The sequence below is a fragment of the Brachypodium distachyon genome, chromosome 3, assembly GCF_000005505.3.
Source record: "Brachypodium distachyon strain Bd21 chromosome 3, Brachypodium_distachyon_v3.0, whole genome shotgun sequence".
NCBI classification, from domain to species: Eukaryota; Viridiplantae; Streptophyta; class Magnoliopsida; order Poales; family Poaceae; genus Brachypodium; species Brachypodium distachyon.
This window is the reverse complement of record NC_016133.3, coordinates 55,409,784-55,431,423: the sequence shown is the minus strand read 5'-3', so window position 1 is coordinate 55,431,423 and position 21,640 is coordinate 55,409,784. Positions and strand designations below refer to the sequence as shown.

General features: G+C 45.0%; 4 protein-coding genes across 5 annotated transcripts; 3 read left to right on the top strand and 1 right to left on the bottom strand.

Annotated features, from left to right (window-relative positions):
• Window positions 1-1,093: 1,093 nt before the first annotated feature.
• Window positions 1,094-5,269, top strand: LOC100845207 (telomere-binding protein 1). 2 transcript variants are annotated; one of them, XM_014901717.2, is made up of 10 exons: window positions 1,094-1,168; window positions 1,449-1,622; window positions 1,707-2,559; window positions 2,697-2,834; window positions 3,041-3,103; window positions 3,200-3,279; window positions 3,732-3,976; window positions 4,121-4,378; window positions 4,468-4,531; window positions 4,783-5,269. In XM_014901717.2, the coding sequence occupies exons 2-10, from the start codon at window positions 1,515-1,517 to the stop codon at window positions 4,927-4,929; spliced, it is 1,956 nt and encodes a 651-aa protein (XP_014757203.1). In that variant the 5' UTR covers window positions 1,094-1,168; window positions 1,449-1,514; the 3' UTR covers window positions 4,930-5,269. The 2 variants fall into 2 exon arrangements, with proteins under 2 accessions (XP_014757203.1, XP_024316500.1); XM_024460732.1 differs by lacking the exon at window positions 1,094-1,168 and having other exon boundaries at window positions 1,707-2,391; window positions 2,476-2,559.
• A 162-nt stretch (window positions 5,270-5,431) lies between these two features.
• On the top strand, window positions 5,432-9,156 carry LOC100834503 (3-ketoacyl-CoA thiolase 2, peroxisomal). Its single transcript, XM_003570355.4, has 14 exons — window positions 5,432-5,722; window positions 5,842-5,918; window positions 6,403-6,487; window positions 6,602-6,728; window positions 6,830-6,928; window positions 7,023-7,090; window positions 7,167-7,274; window positions 7,360-7,437; window positions 7,658-7,790; window positions 7,885-7,981; window positions 8,143-8,266; window positions 8,353-8,461; window positions 8,625-8,708; window positions 8,823-9,156. The coding sequence occupies exons 1-14, from the start codon at window positions 5,636-5,638 to the stop codon at window positions 8,930-8,932; spliced, it is 1,386 nt and encodes a 461-aa protein (XP_003570403.1). The 5' UTR covers window positions 5,432-5,635; the 3' UTR covers window positions 8,933-9,156.
• A 2,290-nt stretch (window positions 9,157-11,446) lies between these two features.
• Window positions 11,447-13,894, top strand: LOC100833893 (auxin-responsive protein IAA10). Its single transcript, XM_003570353.4, has 5 exons — window positions 11,447-11,916; window positions 12,371-12,669; window positions 12,978-13,080; window positions 13,191-13,252; window positions 13,471-13,894. The coding sequence occupies exons 1-5, from the start codon at window positions 11,591-11,593 to the stop codon at window positions 13,524-13,526; spliced, it is 846 nt and encodes a 281-aa protein (XP_003570401.1). The 5' UTR covers window positions 11,447-11,590; the 3' UTR covers window positions 13,527-13,894.
• Window positions 13,895-16,348: 2,454 nt separating this feature from the next.
• Window positions 16,349-20,010, bottom strand: LOC100833393 (probable voltage-gated potassium channel subunit beta). The gene is made up of 4 exons (XM_003570352.4): window positions 19,297-20,010; window positions 17,330-17,473; window positions 16,810-16,974; window positions 16,349-16,708 (listed from the first exon to the last, which is right to left on the bottom strand). The coding sequence occupies exons 1-4, from the start codon at window positions 19,858-19,860 to the stop codon at window positions 16,595-16,597; spliced, it is 987 nt and encodes a 328-aa protein (XP_003570400.1). The 5' UTR covers window positions 19,861-20,010; the 3' UTR covers window positions 16,349-16,594.
• Window positions 20,011-21,640: the final 1,630 nt, after the last annotated feature.

The window sequence follows — 21,640 nt, the reverse complement described above, 5'->3', positions numbered from 1 at the left end:
AAAATATATAAACGAAACATCACTCACTTAATATTTTGGAAAAGTACTTTTGTCATCAATCAGAGTAGTCATCGCCATCGTAGGTGATATTTAAAATTAGCTTGCTTATCATAAACACGGATAAAAATCCAAAGGCACGAACAAATGAACATCTAACAATGATGTATTAACTTGTGTTAGAACTAATCTGAATAACAAACAATTTATACACAATAATTGCGACATCTCATGCAGGGTTTGTACTTTTTGCATCAGTGTATTTTCTGATCAAATTGGTGCTTATGTGAGACGCGATTAAAAATATGTCGAAATTAAATTCGAAGAAATCAGATGTGTCATGAGTATGTGTATATCAAATAGTCAGTCATAACCGACCTTATCAACTGCAACACTATTATACTAGTTTGCAGGAAAATCAAGAGTTGCATCTGGCCTGAATGGGAACTGTAGACAACTATCACCACGAGACTGGTCTGTTTGGTTGAATTGCTCAGCTGGGCCATAGATGAGCTAGTCCAGGTAGCTCAGCCCGGCTTTGCTAGCCTTTTGCTCGCTGGCCACAAGAATCGGGGAAGGTGGAGGCAGTTAGGACTTGGATTTTTTTCGTGCGATCGGTTTTGCCGAGCTGGCTCCCAAAAGGTAGATTTTTTTACGAAACCAAAGACATATCCTCGTGCAGCGAGGCTACGAGCCTGTTTGGTTTGAACCCAAAGTTGCCCTACCAAAAATTTGGCTAGGCAAATAATTGGTGATGGTTTTGCTAGCCCATGAGTCGACCAATTTTGACAAAAAAAAATTGAACTAAGATTGGCTAGCCAAATATGTGGTCACCCTATAAACAAACACCAAATTTTGGTCAAACACCAAAAAATTGGCTCGGCATGTTTCGTTGCTTTTGCCAAGACACCAAACGCACCTCCGGCAACCTCCCCTCCCTCGGCCCTGGCCCATCTCGCTGCCGAGCGCCCCAACCCCGTCGCTCCGTCGCTCGTCTTCCTCCTCGAGCGAGCGCCGCCACCCCTCCCTCTCCGTCCCGATGCCGAGCGCCCCAGCCCCGTAGCTCGTCTCCCTCCTCGAGCTAGCGCCGCCACCCCTCCCTCTCCATCCCACTGCCGAGCGCCCCAGCTCCGTCGCTCGTCTTCCTCCTCGCGCAAGCGCCCGCCACCAGGTTGATCTCTCGGATTCTCTCGTTCCCGGCCGTTTCTCCTCCCATCACCTCACGAATGAATTACGCCCTTTAGCCCCCCGTTTCATCTCCTTAATCACCCCCAATTCGTAACTGAGGCAAAAAGGTAGGGCGACCGCCCTACCTTGCCCTACCGGGTCCTCCGCCCGTGTTGAGGAGTAGAGGATTAAGAATTCCTTCTAGTTGTGGTAGAATGGCTGTTCATTGTTCCAGTAATCAACAATGCTGTATGTTCATTGAATCTCAGCTAATTTTATTGCAGATAGAGACGAGGATGTGGCATTCCTTCACTGTGAATGAGCACTCTTCCTTGCTTTGAGGTCAAGATATGGTGTTCCGGAAGATGCCGGGTAGAGGATCCTGCGGGCGCGGGCGTGGGCGCGGCCGCGGCAGCGGTCAAGTTCGTGCTACACCATGTGCTACAACTTTGGCTCCGGTGCATATTTGATTCCATGTTAAACTATCTTAAACTACTTCAATCCGCATATTGGGTCTGTATTAATGGTCAATTGTAATCCAGGTCAAACGCTCTGCACGACTAAAGAAAAAACAGATGTATGCACTTGATTTGCTTGCTACAGTTGCAGAAACGCTGTCATCAGATCAGGAGGGTTCATCTAGTGGAACGGACACAGATGGAGCAGTTGCAAGTTATAATTCAAATGGGACATCTGTTAAATCAGAACAATTTGATGAAGTCCCACCGTTCAATAGCACAGCTTTGGGGCAAAATTGCTGCGAAGAATATACAGTGAGCTGTGCTGGTACCTGTGCCTCTCTTAGACAAACTAACATATGCAAGATGGAGAGCTTATTGACCCAAAATGTGGCTGATACAGTATCGGAGTCACTAACAGAAAAGTCAGATGTGTTTGTTAAGGGCTCACCAGTTAGTTGTACAAAACCACGTCGATTGGATTGTGGTCTTGGCACAATCCCAGAGTATGGAACAATTGGAGTGTGCCCTCGTTGTCCGACAAGATCAGTAGAGGTTAAACAAGAGGATGGAGACAGACCAGAAGTGATCAAAAGTCAAGTAGATGGTAGTGCGGCAACTCTGCATAGTTCAGTTGACACCATGGATCTGGATATAAAACCTCCATTCGTGATTAGCTCTGAGAGTACCTCAGGAGTGCACTTGGATGTCCATGAAAAGGGTCATAATTCTTCTCCATTCTGTTTCAGTAAAGTGCAGCATGCTGCAGGTAGAAACGATGACGAAAATCTCCCCCGATGCGTGCATCCAAACACCTCTGGAATTAAGGGTGGTTATTTGCCACATTATTTAGGTGACTGTAGGACAAGGAGATTGTTTGCCACCAGGATAAGGAAGGCTGCTCGTAATAAGATATGTGGAAAGATGTCCAATAAAGGTATTTGGAGTTGATCTTCATTTCCTCCACAGCTCCATATACTTTCCTTAAGAAAAAATAATCTTTCTTTTGCCACTCTATATCATCTGCAGTAGTGATAGCAGGAATTTTACTGAATAGTGTTGTATTATTTGTAGGTAGCAAGCTGAATTTCCGTGGAAAGAAGATATCCACTGCACGCCGAAGGGTGCAAATGCATCGAACAATGCTCAAGACAAAAAAAGTAGCTGAATTTTACTCTGCACAACCATCCGATGAAGAGACCCTAACTGAAAGTATGCAGCCTTCCATTTTACCTTTTTTTAGGGAATCCTACCATTTTACCTTTTTAGTAATTCAAGTATGCACTTTACTTAGGATGATTAATTGTAGCATTGCACATAGTTGGTACAACTTAGCATTTTATATTTCACTGTATTGGATAACCTTGGTCCCTGTTTTGGTAAACTTGCTAAACTAAAATGCTGGTTGCCATTTCCAGCCAGCGGGACATCATTCTCTATGGGAGGTCAGGATCCACCATGTGCTTCTGAGGGCTGTCATGGTATCTGGATATTTCTTTTTGTAGTTTGCAGATATATGGAACCAATTACTTAATTCATGAACATGATGACTTGCTATTGTTTTTGTTGATTTCTAGTCAAGTTCGTCATCAAGTCATTCAACATCCCTGAGCTATTAATTGAGGTCCCTGAAAATGCAACAGTTGGTTCATTGAAGGTAAAACACTGTATGGACGTCTACTTTATAAAAGTTATTGGCTAAGGAACAATCATGCACTCAATGTATCTAGCATGATATTCTCTTTCTCTTTGCTTTAAATAGCTTAGTATATGTAACAGTTGTTTGCTGTAATTCATTGAGTAGATCTGGTACTCCCTGTTCCACGTCGGTGTCACATGTACAGAATTAAGGAATACATAACTGCTAATGTCCAGCTGATTGGTCTTGTTAGGTTTCTAATTCCAGGAACCTAAAATATTATTTCACTGAAAGGATTCACAATAACTTTTATCTTATCCAACATGACAAAATTAAGCATTTTCTTTGTCTTCACATGTTACGGTAATTGCTTTGCACTTTCCCTAAAAAAAATTTGATTTGCATTTGTAATATTTTTTGGTGCAGAAACATCAGCTTCTTATGAATAACTCATTTCAATTTGTCTTTAGAGAATTGTAAGAGATGCTGTTACTAAAACAATTGAAGGCAGCCTCCGTGTCAGTGTACTTCTTCAAGGACAGATCATTCAAGATGACAATAAGACGCTTCATCAGGCTGGGATTTGCCATGGGGCAAAACTAGATAGCATGGGCTTTACGCTGGAGTGTGAAGCTGAGCGAGGTTCTCACCCTTCAGCAATACCACCAGAAGAAATGGAACCTGTTGGTGTATCTGATGTGAAACCATTATCTACGTAGGTTACGATAAAGCCGTTTCTTCTTGCACCATTATACAGGATTATTTTTATTAGGTGTACTGATCAGAAAGAAGGAAAACATTGTCATGATCCATATAATCATTTATGTTCATCTAAGGATTTCCTATATTGCATTTCCAGGGTGAAGTGGGAAGAACCTTCCCCAAGCTGCAGTCTGAGCAATCCTGGGGATTATCCTTTTGAAGGGACTGTACAAGATACATCAGAAAGCTCCCAAGCCATTGGCACTGCTCCAACTCTGAATGTAACTGAGCTAGCCATCGTGCCATTCTCCAAGTCAAAGCAGAGGGATTTTGGGCAAAGACGTAAAAGAAGGCCCTTCTCTGTTGCTGAGGTTGAGTTATTAGTGGAAGCAGTCGAACAGCTTGGATTTGGAAGGTTTGTGACCAGTAATATCCTCCCAATTGGCACAAGGTCACTGCAGATCGCATGTTGTCTGATCTGGGCCTATTTATCTGTTTGTCCAGGTGGAAAGACGTTAAATTCCATGCCTTTGGCAGCAATAACGAGAGGACCTATGTTGACTGCAAGGTAATTTGCTCGAAAACGGCTCGATGGAATTTCCTCAAGTTGGTAGCCATCAGTATCACTAGATCCTGGCACTCTTCCATTTCACAGTTCATCTCACTGACTAACGCACCTCTGTAGCTACTTGTCATCATCATGTTTCTGGTAGTATGGAGCACTAGATTGGATTCCGCGGCAGTCTCTTTATATCAGATGAGAATGTGGTACCTCAAACCGACGGTTTTCTAACGGCTGTGAAATGTTTGATGAACTAGGACAAGTGGAAGAACCTGGTGCACACCGCCAGCATACCCCTGCAACTAAGGAGAGGCCAAGCGATCCCTCCGCAAGAACTACTCGACCGCGTGCTCGCGGCGCAAACCTACTGGTCTGTGCAGCAGCCAAAGCCTGAGCCTCGTTGATGTCAACAAACTTTGGTTTGCCTCAGGAAGAAGGCAAAACTGATCCTTGTGTAAAAAGAAACTGTATCCAGTAGGCTGGAGATGGTATGTAATGTAGGGGGGGGGGGGGGGCAGAGGTGAGGGGTGTGTGTTGGGGGTCCAAAGAGGGTATGAGTTTTTTTACTGCTCCAACTGTGTACGGTTTCTCAGTCTAGGGTTTTGAGTCTGAGTTTGTAAAATGATTCGGACAAAGGGAACTATTTATATGTAATGGCGGGCCGTCGTTGGATGGGCCGTGAAGAGGCCCAGCTAACTGTTGTTGGTTGCCAATTCGGCGGCGTCAGGCCTGACGTCAACTTAATCCTTGAGCCGTTCTCACTGAAGGAGAAAAAAAAAACCTTAATCCCGGAACGCGACGAATCCTGTAATCACCTCCCGTTTGGTGCCCATGCGGAAACAGTTTACGGACATCTATCGGAATATCCTTGAAATTTGATGTTCAGACAAATCCTGGGCCCGAACGCGCCGTGCCCGCAATCCTACGCAGAGCTCCGTTGCGTGACGTTACCTGCAACAATAAAACTCCAGCCTCTTTCACTTCCGTTCCGTTCCGTTCCCCTCTTTCTGATAAGAAGGACGACCAAAGAGGCCTTCGCACGCATCCACCAACAAACTCCTCCTTCCTTCCACCGATCTCTACCATCAACGAGCGATCCATCATCCATCCATGGAGAAGGCGATCGACCGCCAGCGCGTCCTCCTCGCGCACCTCGCCCCCTCCGCCTCCTCCTCCGCCCAGGGCCAGCAGCTCTCCGTGAGTCGTCTCTTCTCTTCCCGCGAGCCGTGATCTCTTCTTCTTCTTCCCCTCGTCTCTGGAGCTTGACACGCTGACTGACTGGTTTTTTCTGCTGTCCGCTTGCCCGTGGTGTGCAGGCGTCGGCGTGCGCGGCCGGGGACAGCGCCGCCTACCAGAGGAGCTCCTGCTTCGGGGATGACGTCGTCATCGTCGCGTAAGCATCATCCCCCTTCCACCCCTGCCCGCTGCTGATCCACTCATTCGGTCGCTGCTAGCAAATCTGCGTCTCGCGTAGTACCCTAGTGCCGAATTAAGAGTTCCAGTTTGTATCATGTAGAGATTAAACCATGGGGGTTGATTAGTTCTTACTAGCTGGTACAGAGCAGAGCTCCCCGATTGTAGTATCTGACTGAGTTCAGTGGTTGTGAAGGGGGCAGATATTTTTTTTGTCTACAGCCTAACTAGCCTGATATATACTTAGTACTTTGCAAGTACAGCAAGCATGCTAAAATCGTGATCGACGTATGCTAATACGATTTGGATGTTCTGCTTCACCGCCAGCTAGGTCGTAATCACAGTCGCTATCCAAATGAGTCTGGAAATGCAAATTAACAGTAATGAATATGCGGCGCATGTAAATGTGCTGATGGATGCGATGTTCTTTATAATCGCTTTATCCTTTGCTGTGTCACCTGCAGTGCCTACAGGACACCGATTTGCAAGGCAAAGCGAGGAGGCTTCAAGGACACGTACCCTGAGGACCTTCTTACTCCTGTTCTCAAGGTTTGCACTTGTAGTGTTGCCTCCCTGAGTCCCTGTGACAGTTATAACTGGTCTGATCAAATCGGAAGGACACCCGTACTCAGTTTGTTGCTTGCTTCGTATTTCCATGTATAGGCTGTTCTGGACAACACTGGAATCAACCCAGGTGAAATTGGGGACATTGTAGTTGGGACCGTGCTAGGTCCAGGTTCTCAGCGTGCAATCGAATGCAGGACAGCATCACTTTTAGCTGGATTTCCTGGTAAATACTATATTTTCAATCATGTCACCCTCAGATGAAGGAAAGGCTGCTTTCTTATGGACATGATTTATATTTCCTTAATTTCCTCTTCGTTGATGTAGAAACCGTTCCTGTGAGAACTGTGAACCGACAATGCTCATCTGGGCTACAGGCAGTCGCTGATGTTGCTGCTGCCATAAAAGCTGGCTTCTATGACATAGGTGGTTATGATATGCTTTATTGTAAAATTCTAATTTTGCTGCAGAGCACGTTTTGAGTTTGAGGCGCTGAACTACTCTTTTTTGTCCAAAACAGGGATTGGTGCAGGTCTGGAATCCATGTCGGTAAATGCAATGGGTTGGGAAGGCCAAGTAAACCCGAGAGTATGGATTCTGTACGAACTATTTATTTTGCTGCACGTACTCTGTTTGTGCCTTGATAACACATTCTTTCTTGCAGGTAATTGAATTGCAAAAAGCACAGGATTGTCTTCTGCCTATGGGAATAACATCTGAAAATGTTGCTCACCGATACGGTGTAACCAGACAGGAGCAAGATCAGGCTGCTGTAAGTTCCTCATGTATGCATTACATTTTATTTCCATTGCTTCTCTTTGGATTAAAAATTTGATTGAAGTTTTGCCCTTTAACAGGCTGAGTCTCATATGAGAGCTGCCGCAGCCACAGCTTCTGGAAAGTTCAAGGATGAGATCATACCAGTGCCTACAAAGGTAAGTGTCATTTATCCTATTTCCCCCTTATATTCATGTTAGCTGGTAACTATAGCTAATCTGTTTTCTTATTAGGATGCATTTAGCTGTCTCAAAATTAGTCTTGTTAATGTGTTTTTATCTGACCACCACGACTAGTTCTGCAGATAAAGAACACTAAATTTCTTACTTAACAGAAAGTATCTGATAGGAATATTCGCTAATATTATTCATTCTACAGATCATTGACCCCAAAACTGGAGAGGAAAAGAAAGTTGTCATATCAGTTGATGATGGAATTAGGCCAGGGACCACAGCATCTGGATTGGCGAAGCTTAAAACAGTTTTTAAGAAGGATGGGACTACAACTGCAGGTATTGCACAGCTCTTTAACACCTTCAGTTACACTACTGTTGCAACTAGAGGTTTTTTTGGGGTCTTCGTCTGAAATTTATTAAACCCATGTAGGTAACTCTAGTCAAGTGAGTGATGGTGCTGGAGCCGTTCTTCTCATGAGGAGAGCTGTAGCAATGAGCAAGGGACTTCCTATACTTGGTGTTTTTAGGTGCTCCTTTTGCTTTCCCTTATACACAGACATAGCATTTGTCCCATTGTTAACAACTTTACTGGATGCTATCTGAGACACAGTTACTCATCTTGTGTTTGTTATTGCTTAGGCGCATACATGTTCATTTACTGATGTGTTTCTTTATATCATCATTTTAGGAGCTTCGCTGCTGTTGGAGTGGATCCAGCTGTTATGGGCGTTGGTCCTGCGGTAGCAATACCTGCTGCTGTGAAATCTGCTGGCCTCGAGATTGACGATATTGATCTCTTTGAATTGAACGAGGTCTGTTCAGTTCTTAGTTTGTTACGGTCTCAGCCTTTTCTCTTGTGTACGTAGCAATTATTGATACCTGATCCATCTGTGTGTAGGCCTTTGCCTCTCAATTTGTCTATTGCTGCAAGACGTTGGGACTAGACCGGTCAAAAGTAAACGTGAACGGAGGCGCGATTGCTATGGGACATCCTCTTGGTGCAACAGGTAATCAAATATGAAATATCTACCCACTCGGATGCGAGATTATTCAAATAAACATTAGGATGTCATGGTGTCAACAGAAGTGCTACTGCTGCAAATAAACTGCTGCCCATCATCTGATCTGAACAAGACACAATGTAACTGGTGAACCTGTTTGTTCATTCAGGTGCCCGGTGCATCGCTACTCTTCTGAATGAAATGAAGCGCAGGGGTAGAGACTGCAGATTCGGTGTCGTGACCATGTGCATCGGTTAGTTCTCTTCTCTACGATTAGTGATGCACATTCACACAGGTGCTTGGGCAATAGGCGAATACTAACACATTTCAGTGGTAACTAACCATGTTGTATGTGCGTCCACTGCAGGATCTGGTATGGGCGCAGCGGCTGTCTTCGAGCGGGGAGACTCGGTGGATGAACTCTCCAATGTGCGCCACGTCCCGTCGCAAAATTTCCTATCCAGGGATGCGAAGTAGAGGCTCAGAACCCTAGAGTATAGATCCTCAGGCAGTATGAGAGCCACGCGTGTGACAATAACTGTATGAAAAAAGAAGATTGTAACTTGATGAGATAAAAAAATGATGTCGAATACAAAAGTTTATGTACCGTCACACTTTACGAATAAAATAGACTATTTGTTAAGTTAGCCCAGTTGGAATCGTGAGAAGACAACATGGGAAATAAATCAGTTTTTTTTTTTGGTTCACAACTTCGAATGAGCTTTGCTGATCTTGTTGCGGTGTTGCCTGATCTTGGAGCAACAGGTATATACATTTTGTTTCCCCCTGGGATTTTGCTTGTATATTTCCAGTTTAATGCGAATTTTTCCACCAGTTTTGAGAAGGTCTAAACTAGAAATATCTTTAGCGCGGTAGCGGAAGCCTTTTCTAGTTGAAGCAGTTACAATTCCTATTCCTATACCTTTTGTCCGTCCAATTTCCGCCGTTTGGTTCACAGGAATTCAAAACATAGGGATAGGAGAAAACACAGAAATAGGAAAGTAATGCACGTGAAAAACAGAGGAATCTAAAACTCATGAAAAAATTCCAACAAACTGTTTGGAACACAGGAAAGCAAAAGATTACGGGACTTTGTCTATACAAGCTTACGTATTTTTCTAAAACATTAACCAACGTATTACTTGTACTCCATAACAAATCAGTCTAATGCAATTTAGGACGGATTAGTGGGACTGTTGTACGGATACGTAGTACCGACTATGGAAGGGCTGACCAGTGGGCCTAGCAACGTGTTTTCTCCATCTTTCTACCACCACGGGGGAAGTACCATCGTTAGCACAGCTTCCTTGGTGATTACAACGAACACAGAGCTTCAGCGCCTCGGGCCTCCGCAAAGGAAAAGAAAAAAAGAGGTTGGAGTGGATGTTATGAATCCTGTAAAACCAAAGGATCTCCATTCCTATCCTGTAGAATTCCCGTAGCTTTTCCTGTGTTCCAAACGGTAGAAAGGAAACATTTCCCCTGTGAACAGTGTTCCTCCACCTTTCCTGTGGTTTTCCCGTGAACCAAATGGGGCCTGAATTTTCTTTTTTTATACGTATCTTTTTTCCTTGTCTTTTGCGTACACCCAGCAAAGCAACTCCGTGCCCCGCCGCTCTCCACGGGCAACCATCATCCAGGAACACCAAAGAAAAGGAAAATACTGGCAACTGTGCCCACTCGAATGGAAATTATGAAGGAAAAAAAATAGCATTCCTCTTCTTTTCGTCTTAAACCATGGGACAATACTTTGTTTTTCTTGTGTCGCATCCAAATGTTATCTCTCGCGCATGTTATCTTTCAATGTATTCATTGTGTTTCGGTTTTGAACATTGCTGTAATGGAACTGGCAACTGTGCCCACTTGAATGGAAATTATGAAGAAAAAAAATAGCGTTTCTCTTCTTTTCGTCTTAAACCATGGGACAGCACTTTGTTTTTCATGTGTCACATCCAAATGTTTTCTCTTGCGCATGCTATCTTTCAATGTATTCATTGTGTTTCGGTTTTGGACATTGCTGTAATGGAAAGTGCACATGATCGTCTATGTCTTTTTGTACTCAAGTGGAGCGTTAGGGAGGTTTTTATCTATAATCCGTGTTGGTTGTAATAAGACACTTGTAATTTTCTTTTCTTTTGGTTTTGTTGGGCTCTATGCATTTTGTTATCCAAATGTTTGGTGTGATTTTGTTATCTTCTTGATATGACTTTTAGGTTCAACAAAAAATGTTTTATCAAAAAAAAAACTTCTAGCAACCATGTTATGTACGCACAAGTTAGGAGCATTCTCATGTTTCTCCTAAATCCAAAATTATTAGTTTTTCTGGAATTCAACATTGTCGCGAGTCGTGACATTCAACTAGAGTCAAACTTGAGTCAAACTTTTAAAATTTTGATTAAGTTTATTGAAATAAACTTTATCACCGTCTACGACTCTAGATTAGTTTTATTACATTTACCATGATATATATCTTGGTCCTCTAATCCATATTATTTGTCGCAGGTTTGTCTAGATACGCATGTACCTATACAATAAATTTGTCTAGATACACGCGTATCTAAATGTATCTAGACAAATCTCCGACAAGTAATATGGATTGGAGGGAGTAATATACTTATTTGATACTGTACATATTATTGCATTTTTTAATAAAATTGGTCAAACCTTTAGACTTATAATAAAAAATAAAGCATCTTATAAAAACTAGCTGATGTAGTGTTAAACATTTATTGATGATCACGTCAAGATCCCACAAGCATTTTACAAAGAGAATAAGAGATGCACCATATAGTAAGCTTCACGTTTTGCTTTAGTGGCAGTACTGGTATTATATATGAAAAAAAATTGTTTTTCTTGGAGACAGTCGAGAGGCGTTCCCTAGCAATTAAGTCCAACAACCCGGCAATCCATGGCCCACATGTCGGGAAAGAGGTACTCGAGAGCAACGTACACGCACGCACACCCATAACTCATCTAGCTATAGCTGGAGTTGGAGTAGCTGCTCAGATAATCATTCGTAGCCTCCTCTCTCGGAGCGCAGCCTCCTCTTTCCACTTTCCTCCCTCTCGAGGTGTCTCCTCTCACAATCTCACTCTCTCCTCTCCCTCTCAAACCCGTAGCAGCAGCAGCCGCTCGATGAGAGGAGGACCCACCCTGGCGGCGTCCGGCCCCGGCGAGCCACCTCCGGCTCCGGCTGCGGCGGCGGAGGTGGTGGAAGAGAACTCCGGCGGGGAAGAGGAGCTCGAGCTGGGGCTCAGCCTCGGGTCCAAGAAGCAGCCGCCTCCGCCGACGCCGTGCCGCATCCTGACGGCCAGGGACCTTCACCCGGCGGCGGCGCTGTCCCCGGACTCCTCCGTGTCGTCCTCCTCCCCGGCGGCGGCGAGCAGGAGGGCCAAAGCGGAAGAGGAGGGCCCCACCGCCGCCGCCTCGCCCGGGACGATAGCTGCCGGGCACCCACAAAGGTGAGTGACAGAGTGAGCGGCAAGAACAGCTCCAATTTAGCTTCTTGCTCTTCTCTCTTCGATGCCTTCAGTGCCAAAGTAAAAAAAGTTTGTTTCGTTCAGCAAAAAGTTTGCATCGATCAATTCATTAACCCCCGATACATACTAACATCATAATTCCTGCAAAGCCCTTAGAAAAATCTGCAAAAACGTGTTCACTATTTTGATCTGAAACTCTGAACTGCACGCTGTACTGGCTAGTTTACACTGCTCCCCAGAAGAGTGTTAGCAGGAACAAAATGAAAATCTCTGGTGGTTGATTTACTATTTTGATCTGCAGATACCGACACTTTTTCTTGCCTAAGATAGTAAGACTCTGTGCGAAACAAGGAACATAATGACCTTGATTCGCTGGGCTATCCATATCTACTTGATCCCAACTAATCCAAACTGCTATTCTTCCCTTTGCCCGCAGCTTTGGAGTGGTGGGATGGCCACCCATAAGAGCCTTCAGGATGAACAGCCTGTTCGGCCAGGCTAAAGACAATGCTTCAGAGGCCGAAACCAAGAAGACTGTCGCCGATGAATCTGACTTGCACAAAGACAAGGAGGAAGGCGAGAAGAAGGGACGGGCTCCCGGATGGGTGAAGGTGAACATGGATGGAGAGGTCATTGGAAGGAAGGTGGACCTCAATGCCCATCGCTCATACAAGACCCTCGCCTTAGCCCTTGAGATCATGTTCACGAAGCCGTCTGCCGGTCTTTGCGCTTCTAGTAAGCATTGATCACAGCTTCTACCTTGCGTAGTTCGTAATACACAAATATTAAGCTCACATAATCAATCTAAATGGCATACAGCTTATATACATTTGAATCAGTACCCGTCTGTTGATGTGTCAATTAAATGATACTGCATTATTTATAGTGCAATAGCTATGGCAGCGGAGTTGCATTGGTACAGTTCAATATCCCTAGACATGCATACTACTTAAGTCGATTGCAACTTTGCAAAAGTACAAAATTTCAAGATTTTGATGAATCTTTTATTCATATATTCGTTATATTGATCTTGGCATTGTCAGATAGTACAAAGTCTCTGAAGCTGTTAGATAACTCGTCTGAATATCAGCTCACATACGAAGACAGGGATGGGGACTGGATGCTTGTTGGAGATGTTCCTTGGGAGTAAGCCCTCTTTTCTACACTAGGCATCTATTAGAATCTCTTCACAAATAAATTATGTACTTAAAAGTTTCCCCAAGTTCTTATAGTTTTGCTTACCTGTGTGTGTGCAGAATGTTTGTTGGCTCTGTGAAGAGGCTTAGGATCATGAGGGCATCAGACGCCAACGGTCTTGGTTAGATTCCTTCCCTCCCTCGTACAGTCAAGGGGTAGTCGATATCTTGATTAGAATTTACCATTGTTTGTCTCTGCATCCCATTAAACTGAATCTAGAAACTTCAAGTTTGGTATTTTTCCACTATCAGGCTTTCAGCATTGCTATCAACTAAGATGTATAGTATCTACTTTGGTTCTACCTTGATTGACGCCCATTTTGGCAACATTCTACCGCAGGGGCACGATGTCAAGCTATTCACAGAACCGCAGCCGCGACAAGAGGCAGACCATGAGATCGCACAACGAGCTCGCAAAATAGCTATTGCCGCTGGCGATGCTCCGGTTGCCTTCAGCCCATGTCTCTGGCATAGTCGTGTGATTACTTGTGCCTAGTTAAGATAGCAGAAGCCACGATAGTTGCGTGACCACTAGCATCTGTTCTTAATTCTGTTTTTGCCTCATTGTGCCTTCCACTGAGCTCTTCGCCCACGTTTCTGCTGCTCAAGTGTTGATCAGCGGGGGCACGTGTTAATTGTGTGTGAGTGAGTGTGGCAGAAGTACGAATCCTCCTATCGTTTGGATCCTTTGCTGTACACACTGCTCTGTTCTTAGCTGTAGGATTATGTTCTGGAGAGGATACAGTTTGGCAATTTTGTGTGTAGAACCGACCGTGCTGCAATTGTGGTGTGATGGATGAGCTGATGCGACCACACGCCAGCCGTACCAAACGGCAACATTTGCTTTGCCGGCCAAGCTGAAAGCACACACCAACGGCATGATATGGGAGATCACACATGAATTTCGCAGTAGACAGCTCGTCGTCCCACGAATTCTGGAAGAATCTTGATTGGGAACGGGCCCTTGTTTCCTTCGCTCCAGAAAGAACACTGAGCACAAGGTTCCTTGCAAGCGACAGCACACTCACTCATCCCAGTTTTTCTGCCCCCCAAAAAAAGCTTAGAGTAGGTAACATTATGATAGTACTTACTGTGGCTTGCCTGCCATTGAAATCTTGCATCTGGACCAAGGGGGACACGCTCCAGATGCGTGGTCCTTGCCACATCTTTGGTGCTCCCAAACAATGGCAGGAGAATAATATGTCATCGCAACACCAACAGCAACGGCCCAAGCAGAACATTCCAGGAATCACACGAGATGCTGGTACACTTGAGAAATGTTTCAGGACCAGGCATGCTTGGCTTTCCGAGCATAGGCAAATCAACCACTATTTACTACTAGGGCGGACGATAACACAATAGATCCTGGTTCGACCATGATTTACACAGAATTATTCAACATGACTGGTACGGAAGAACTAAATGCCACAACGTAAAACATAACCACCGCCTACGCCGAGAGCGAAGCCCAGTGCACAAAACTTGAATTGCAAGTTCTTGGCCGCTTCCGTTTCCCACTTTCTTTTGGCCGCCTCGATCAGTTTCCCTTGCCGACGCTCTGCAGCCATCCGGGCCTCACGTGAACCAGGACTTGTTCCATAACCCTGCAGACCCATGCATAATTCAAACATTAAAATTAGAAAATTGCGTGAGATGTTATTTCAGTGAACAATTTCAATTAGGTGAAAGATTTGGGACACAACAAAATAGTACAACGGCAGCATCAGCCAAAGTAAACATAAGAACGAAAGGCATCACACACCATGACACACCAAAGGACATATGAAGCACCATTTCAATTAAGTGAAAAAATTGGGACATAACAAATACAACGGCAGCATCAGCCAAAGTAAAACATAAGAACGAGAGGCATCACACACCATCACAAACGAAAGGACATACTCCCTCCATTTCACAAAGGTTGGCGTATTTTGTTTCGTTAAGACAAGGTTTTGATTAATGAAAATTCTATTGATATGTATTTTTTCATACATGAAATTTATATCAATGGATTCGTTTTTAAAAGTTCTTGCTAATTATCATGGTTTCGTATCATATAACTTATATATTAATAGAGTAATTTTTGGTCAAAGGCTTGTCTTAACGAAACGAAATATGCCAACCTTTATGAAATGGAGAGAGTATGAAGCAACCCCTCATTGTGCGTAATTCGACAACCTTGGCAAAACAAGAAAGAAGGAACCACTCAAATACCAACTAACCAGGCAACCAGCTACCCAAGACGGAACGCTACACCTTCAACAAAACAAGACACCAGATGACACCAAAAGTCTGGGTGTCTAAAGCAACTCATTGTCACCGAATCCAATAATAACCAAATCTTGGTTTTCACCTAGAGAAGGACCGGAGTAGCTGCAAGTTTTCACCCAGAGTTTACGCCGTGCACACAAATTGAAAAGCCAAACAAAAGATTGGGCGCCCTACACAGGAACCCAAGGCGCTTGCAATATGATCCAAAGGCTAAACAATACCTGCTGAACAATAAGAGCTCATGCTGCGCAAAATGCATGATCCAAGGCTAAACAAGAGCAGAGCAAGCAGCAGCAGCAGCATCAACGAGCATGCTTAGAAGACGAACTGGAAGCAGAATTTCCTATGGTCCATTTCTATGAACTGAATGCATGAACAGTACCATCAAAGGAAAAAATCCTATCCCTGCATTTTTCCTCCATCTTTCTTACGAAACGAACAGGCTCTAATACGGAGTAGTTTTTTAACATCATCATGGACAGGGATCAGACCCCTATCCACCTGGAACGTGCCGACCGGGATAATAATCTGACTGTTTGTTTGGTGAGTTGACACCGGATGAGAGATAATTCCCGGCTCAAACCACGTCAATCCACCGGTGTTCGTGTCTCCTCGTCTCACCCTCCCAGGCTTCGCGATCAGCAGCAGCAGCAGCTCGATGAGAGGAGAAGGGCCCGTGTTTTCTTTGCTCCGGAAAGAACACTGAGCAGTGAGCACAAAGTTCCTTCTCAAGCGACAGCAGACTCATCCCAGTTTTTCTGGCCCCAAAGAAAAAGAAAGCTTCAGCACAGAAAAAACTTGGGTAACATTATGATGGTACTGTGGCTTGTCTGCCATTAAAATCTTGCAGCTGGACCAAGGGGACACGCTCCAGATGCGTGGTCCATAACACACCTTTGGTGCTCGCAAACAATGGCAGGACAACATGTCATTGCAACAGCGCCAGCAACCGCCCAAGCAGAACATTCCAGGAATCACATAAGATGCTATCAAGAAATGCAGAATACACACGGAGCAGACAGACTGGTGTCTGTGACTTGAGAAATGTTTCAGGACAGAGTACACACTGGAAGACTACACAGCAGAACCAGGCATATAGTTTCGGTACTGGAGATAAAGTTGGCTAAAAAATTCCACCAGGTGAATGCCAAACCCCTGGCACACGACACACTCTGCACACAGGTAAAACCGCTTCATCTGTACGACTCGGTGCGTTTTGGCTTGCTCTGGACAACCGCCTCGATCTTGTCCAGAACCTCTGGGGTCAGCAGGGGGATGACATCAAGAGCCTTCATGTTCTCGACGATCTGTTAACACGGTCAACATATTATGTGCTAGCATTGCTAATACCGAAACATTGGTTTGACGAGAAGTGAACTTCTGCAGAAGAAAGGTGGGTGTTATGTACCTGGCTTTCTTTAGTGGCTCCGGTAATCACAGAGGAGACATTGGGGTTCGATGCACACCAGGCAATGCCAAGTTGAGCTAATGAAACACCAAGTTCAGAAGCAATAGGCTTTAGCCCATTCACTTTTTTAAGTGTGTCATCAACCAGAGATCTGTTAGCCAGGTTCTGGAAAGAGAAGCAAAGCTCTTATCTTAGGACCATTTTATAAATATACACGTGAGATAGGTAAAATTGGTTTAGAATCGATGCATTTGTTAGAGGCAGGTTTCATAAGCCTACTCGGAATGGATACTCTATTACAAACACTTGAGTTAGATTAAATAAGCAAGTGGAACGAAAAGGCAGAACTTGTCCTAGTAGCTGCTTCACAAGTCAAATCAGCATATGGAACAAATATCTACTATGACCGAGAGCATTGGGTTTTTTGGCCTTCAACGAGGGGACATAAATATTCTAATTCCAGTTAAGAAGAAAATCAGGACTTTGGATCTGTAATACCGGGACAAAGTTTCCAAAATACCTTGTAATTGTCCAGGGCAAACCTACTTTCAGCAGGTATATTTCCTTTGCTATATTTTCCAGTGAGAACTCCTGAAGCTAGAGGACTCCATGTAGTCAATCCAATGCCATAAGTACTGTAAAGAGGTACAAACTCCGTTTCAACCTGCATAAATACAAAAGGTTGCTTAGTTCTTGCAACACAATCACACAAAGAACTGTATACATCAATAGATTATTCCGACAAATGTTCCGGCAAACATTCTGTGGCATATTTGTGATAAAGCAGGGATCATACTTGCTCAGTTGAACACCAAAGATAGTTCAGTACAAACAAACACCGAAGAGACACAAATAGGCGCATGCAACAGTATGATCTGACCATTCCATAGATTAGAGTAAGTCAGTGGACCACTATGTTTACAATATTGAGTGGCAAAACAGTAGCTGGTTTGCAACTCAAAATCTTCCAAGCACACACAGGTTCCCATTAGACTCCCTGGATTTAGGAAATAGCTCGACATACTAAGACCTGGAAAGTAGTGCTTACAGAAATCTGTATGACACATGACAAATTGACACACGAGGTTGCTAAATAGTGGTTACTTATCTAACATGAAAATGAAGGAAAGAGAGTGTTACAAGTCAAAAGCACATATCGTATGAATTGCAATAATATACTCCGTACAACCTTAGATCACATACACACTCAAAAGATCAATATTAGGCAAGTAAAACAAAATATAAAATTGTCTAATTTATTAAGACTACATATCAAACAACCATTCCATCTATGATCACGTAAGCATCTTCCGTCTGGTCGAAGTTGTATGTACTTATACTTAAGCTTTCGTTATCAGCATTGTGCTGTTGTTTGCCTGTTTAACGTCATGATGCAAAGGTATAACAATGCACACCCGGCATCATTATTGAGCTGAAGAGGAAGCATGCACCAGCCGAATGAATAGGTAGGACAGCAATGACAAGGGTAGGTAGTGTCTTTTTCCTGGTTTTGGTCAAGACCAATATCAAATTGCATATTTGATTAAGATCAATCGATGATTCCAACTAGTATCATGTAAGCATCCTCCTTCTGATCTAACCTGTCTTTACCTACCTAAGCTTTCGTTATCAGAATTGTGCTGCTGTTTGCAAGGCAAACTTTGTGATGCAAGCAAGAGTATAAGAATGCACCCAGCATCGCTATTGAGCTGAACAGGAAGCATGCACCAGCCAATTGAATAGGTAGATCAACAATGACAAGGACAGGTAGTGTCTTTTTCCTGGTTGGTCAAGACCAATATCAAATTGTATATTTGATTAAGACTAAATATCAAACGATGATTCCAACTAGTATCATGTAAGCATCTTCCTTCAGATCTAACTTGTCTTTACCATACTGTTACACCTAAGCTTTCTTTATCAGCATTGTGCTGTTGCCGGCTGGCAAAGTTGGTCACGCAAAAACTATGTACAACAATGCACAGCCAGGATCACTGCCTAATTTCAGAGATATCCCTGAATGCCAACTTTCATAAGTTTTAGTGGCAAAGAAAGGAGTTGTCCTCATCACCGTAGTAAACCAATCTACCGTATTAAAAAGTTAAACCAATTCTCCCTTGTACCCCCTTCAGTGTAGTCGATTGCGCTCCTACCATCAAGTCTGCCTTATCATCAGAGAGGCAACCAATTAAATGTCATGAAGAGGGGATATATTAATATTCCCCCCTCACCATGCCATGAGGACATGAGGTACAGCGGCAACAGTTGTATAGCATTAAAAACACAAATTATCCCCTTCATCACAATATATAATAAAAAACAAGGCACATTTTGGGATTTGAATGCATCGGAGAGGACAACCACCGGCGATCAAAGATCTACACATCGATCCACATATCTAACGAACCATTGGCAGCACAGTACCATTAGAGGGATCAGATTAAAGACTAGAAGAAGCAGAAATGGAAGCAATCAAGTCGGATTTACCTTGTGTCGGGAGAAGAGGTTGTACTCGGGCTGCTCGACGATGGGTCCGACGAGGTCGAGGCGGTTGGCGACGCCCCATGCCTCGGTGATCTGCTGCGCGGACCACTCGGAGGTGCCCCAGTAGAAGGCCCAACCCTGGTCAATGACCCAGTTCATGGCGCGCACGGTCTCCTCGATGGGGGTACTAGCGTCAGGGCGGTGGCAGTAGACGATATCAACATACTCCATGTCGAGCCGCTTGAGGGAGGCCTTGAGCCCCTCGACGATGTGCTTGCGTGAGAGGCCCTTGTCGTTGGGTCCCTGGCCGCCCCAGAAGAGCTTGGTGGAGATGACGACGTCGGCGCGGCGCCAGCCCAGGTCCCGGATGGCCTGGCCCATGATCTCCTCGGCGCGGCCGTTAGCGTAGACCTCGGCGTTGTCGAAGAAGTTGACCCCGGCGTCGCGGCAGGCCTGGAGGAGCGCCTTGGCCTCCTTGACGTCCAGCTGGTTCCCGAAGGTGACCCACGCGCCGTAGGACAGCTGGCTCACCCGGAGCCCCGACCGGCCCAGGTTCTTGTACTGCATCTTCGCCGCCGGGCGAGCGGTCTCTTCGGGATTCCTCCGGCTCCGGTCGATCGAGGGTTTTAGATCTGTGCGTGTGTGCGGGCTGGTGTGTGTGTGTGTTTTGGATGGAGAAGAAGAAGAAGAAAAGGAGGAAGCGGCGGCGAGGTGTGGATGCCGATTTGGCTATTTCAACCCCCCACTGCTGGCGTGTGGCGGCCCCGAGCAACGGACAGGTGGACCAAGGATCGTGGGGCCCAATGTCAGTGGCGTGGACAGGTGCCGATGCTCTTGTAGGCGGATGGCATGTGGGGTCACGTGGGCTGTGGGCACGACGACAGATCAGATCACGCACTCCTCCTTGGGGTGGGGAATCAAACATGCTGCAGACTGGTGACAGGTGGGGCTGGAGAGACGAGGGCATCTCACCGCGGTAGAGACAGACAGGTGGGGGGATCTGTCAGGAGGAGAGCTGGAGATGACGGAAGAAAAAAAGCGTATTTGGCTTTCCGTTTGGGCAGGGCCCTCCCGGAAAAGCAACAGCGCACCTCGAGAGCGACCGTGCGCTGCTCTGCGATCCTCGGCCCGATCCTGACGTGTGGGGTCTTTTTCTTCTTCGTGTAGTGTAGCCTAGCAACCCCATCCTGAACTGCGTGATGAGACAAGGAAGAAATCTTGGCACATGCATGCACGGGCGGCCGATGCTGCCAAAAGCTATGCGTTGCGATGTCGCTGGTCGGTACTAGCGAACAAGCCGAATGGAGGGTTCGATGGTCGGTTCGAATTCCGGAGGAGTATAGCAAGCAACTCGATCTTGAGCGACTTGAACTGCTGGGAAGAGACAAGAGAGAAACCCTTAGCACATGCATGCACGGGCTGATGCTGCCAAAAGCAAGCGACGTGATCCAAGGATCCGATGATCAATCAGAGCAACTTCAACGTGATTCCTGAATTTTGCTCCTAAACGTACTTTTTTTATCACTGGAAATCAGGTGGACACGTTTTCGTCCCATGTCCACTGGATTTTATCATCCAACTACACCCCCTAAATTTCTATGTCGAATTAGATTTTACTTCCCTTTATCATTTCTCCCCTCATTTTTATTTTTCTCTCTCTTTTACTCATCTCTTGTTGTGGGACCGGGACAGACAAAAGAGAGCATCGGACAATGTCCAGACACTTCAAACCTTTTCCAAATTTGAAGCCAATTTGGAAGAACTGGCCGGACAAAAAGGACAAAATATTCATTTGGGGGACACGGTTGGGCTGACAAAATGTACATATCCTCCGAAGGGACATTTTGGATAGTTTTGGGAGATGAGATCAAGGCCTATACTCGTCAAGTGCTATCCCGATCGTTTCCTCGCTCTCCGGATCTCCTGGCGGCAGGACAATAAATTTTATGAAGGAAAAAAAACTGTTTGGCGACCAAAAGCTCAAAGCTGTGCGTTTCTACATTTGAAGATGATCGGAGTCGTGCAAGCACCAGCTGCGCTCAGCAATTCGCGTCGACATTGATCTTTGCACACTCTGTGGGCGGCTGAAGACAGCGATGCTCCCCGGCCTGTTTAATCCGTACCGTCGTTTTCTTGTTCCCTCGATCGAACAGGTACGCATTGATGAAACCCCCCTATACTGCACAACCACTCTGGTTTCTTTAATAAATGAACCGGGGGGGCTGATTGGCCTACTGTCGATCTAAAAAAGTCCAATGGCTCCACAAAGAAGAATCCATTTCTTCGGGGCTTCGGGCCATGGATGTCGTTGGTCTCACACAATTTCCTCGTCAATGGCTAAATAGAT

Coding starts and splice junctions, on each gene's coding strand:
- LOC100845207 (XM_014901717.2), top strand. CDS start 1,515: ATGGTGTTCCGGAAGATGCCGGGTAGAGGATCCTGCGGGCGCGGGCGT. Junction 3,104..3,199: donor TGCTTCTGAGGGCTGTCATG/GTATCTGGATAT, acceptor GTTGATTTCTAG/TCAAGTTCGTCATCAAGTCA. Junction 3,977..4,120: donor GATGTGAAACCATTATCTAC/GTAGGTTACGAT, acceptor TTGCATTTCCAG/GGTGAAGTGGGAAGAACCTT.
- LOC100834503 (XM_003570355.4), top strand. CDS start 5,636: ATGGAGAAGGCGATCGACCGCCAGCGCGTCCTCCTCGCGCACCTCGCC. Junction 6,729..6,829: donor ACTTTTAGCTGGATTTCCTG/GTAAATACTATA, acceptor TCGTTGATGTAG/AAACCGTTCCTGTGAGAACT. Junction 8,709..8,822: donor TGTCGTGACCATGTGCATCG/GTTAGTTCTCTT, acceptor CGTCCACTGCAG/GATCTGGTATGGGCGCAGCG.
- LOC100833893 (XM_003570353.4), top strand. CDS start 11,591: ATGAGAGGAGGACCCACCCTGGCGGCGTCCGGCCCCGGCGAGCCACCT. Junction 11,917..12,370: donor GCTGCCGGGCACCCACAAAG/GTGAGTGACAGA, acceptor CTTTGCCCGCAG/CTTTGGAGTGGTGGGATGGC. Junction 13,253..13,470: donor ATCAGACGCCAACGGTCTTG/GTTAGATTCCTT, acceptor ATTCTACCGCAG/GGGCACGATGTCAAGCTATT.
- LOC100833393 (XM_003570352.4), bottom strand. CDS start 19,860: ATGCAGTACAAGAACCTGGGCCGGTCGGGGCTCCGGGTGAGCCAGCTG. Junction 17,474..19,296: donor ACCTCTTCTCCCGACACAAG/GTAAATCCGACT, acceptor GTATTTATGCAG/GTTGAAACGGAGTTTGTACC. Junction 16,709..16,809: donor GAGCCACTAAAGAAAGCCAG/GTACATAACACC, acceptor CCGTGTTAACAG/ATCGTCGAGAACATGAAGGC.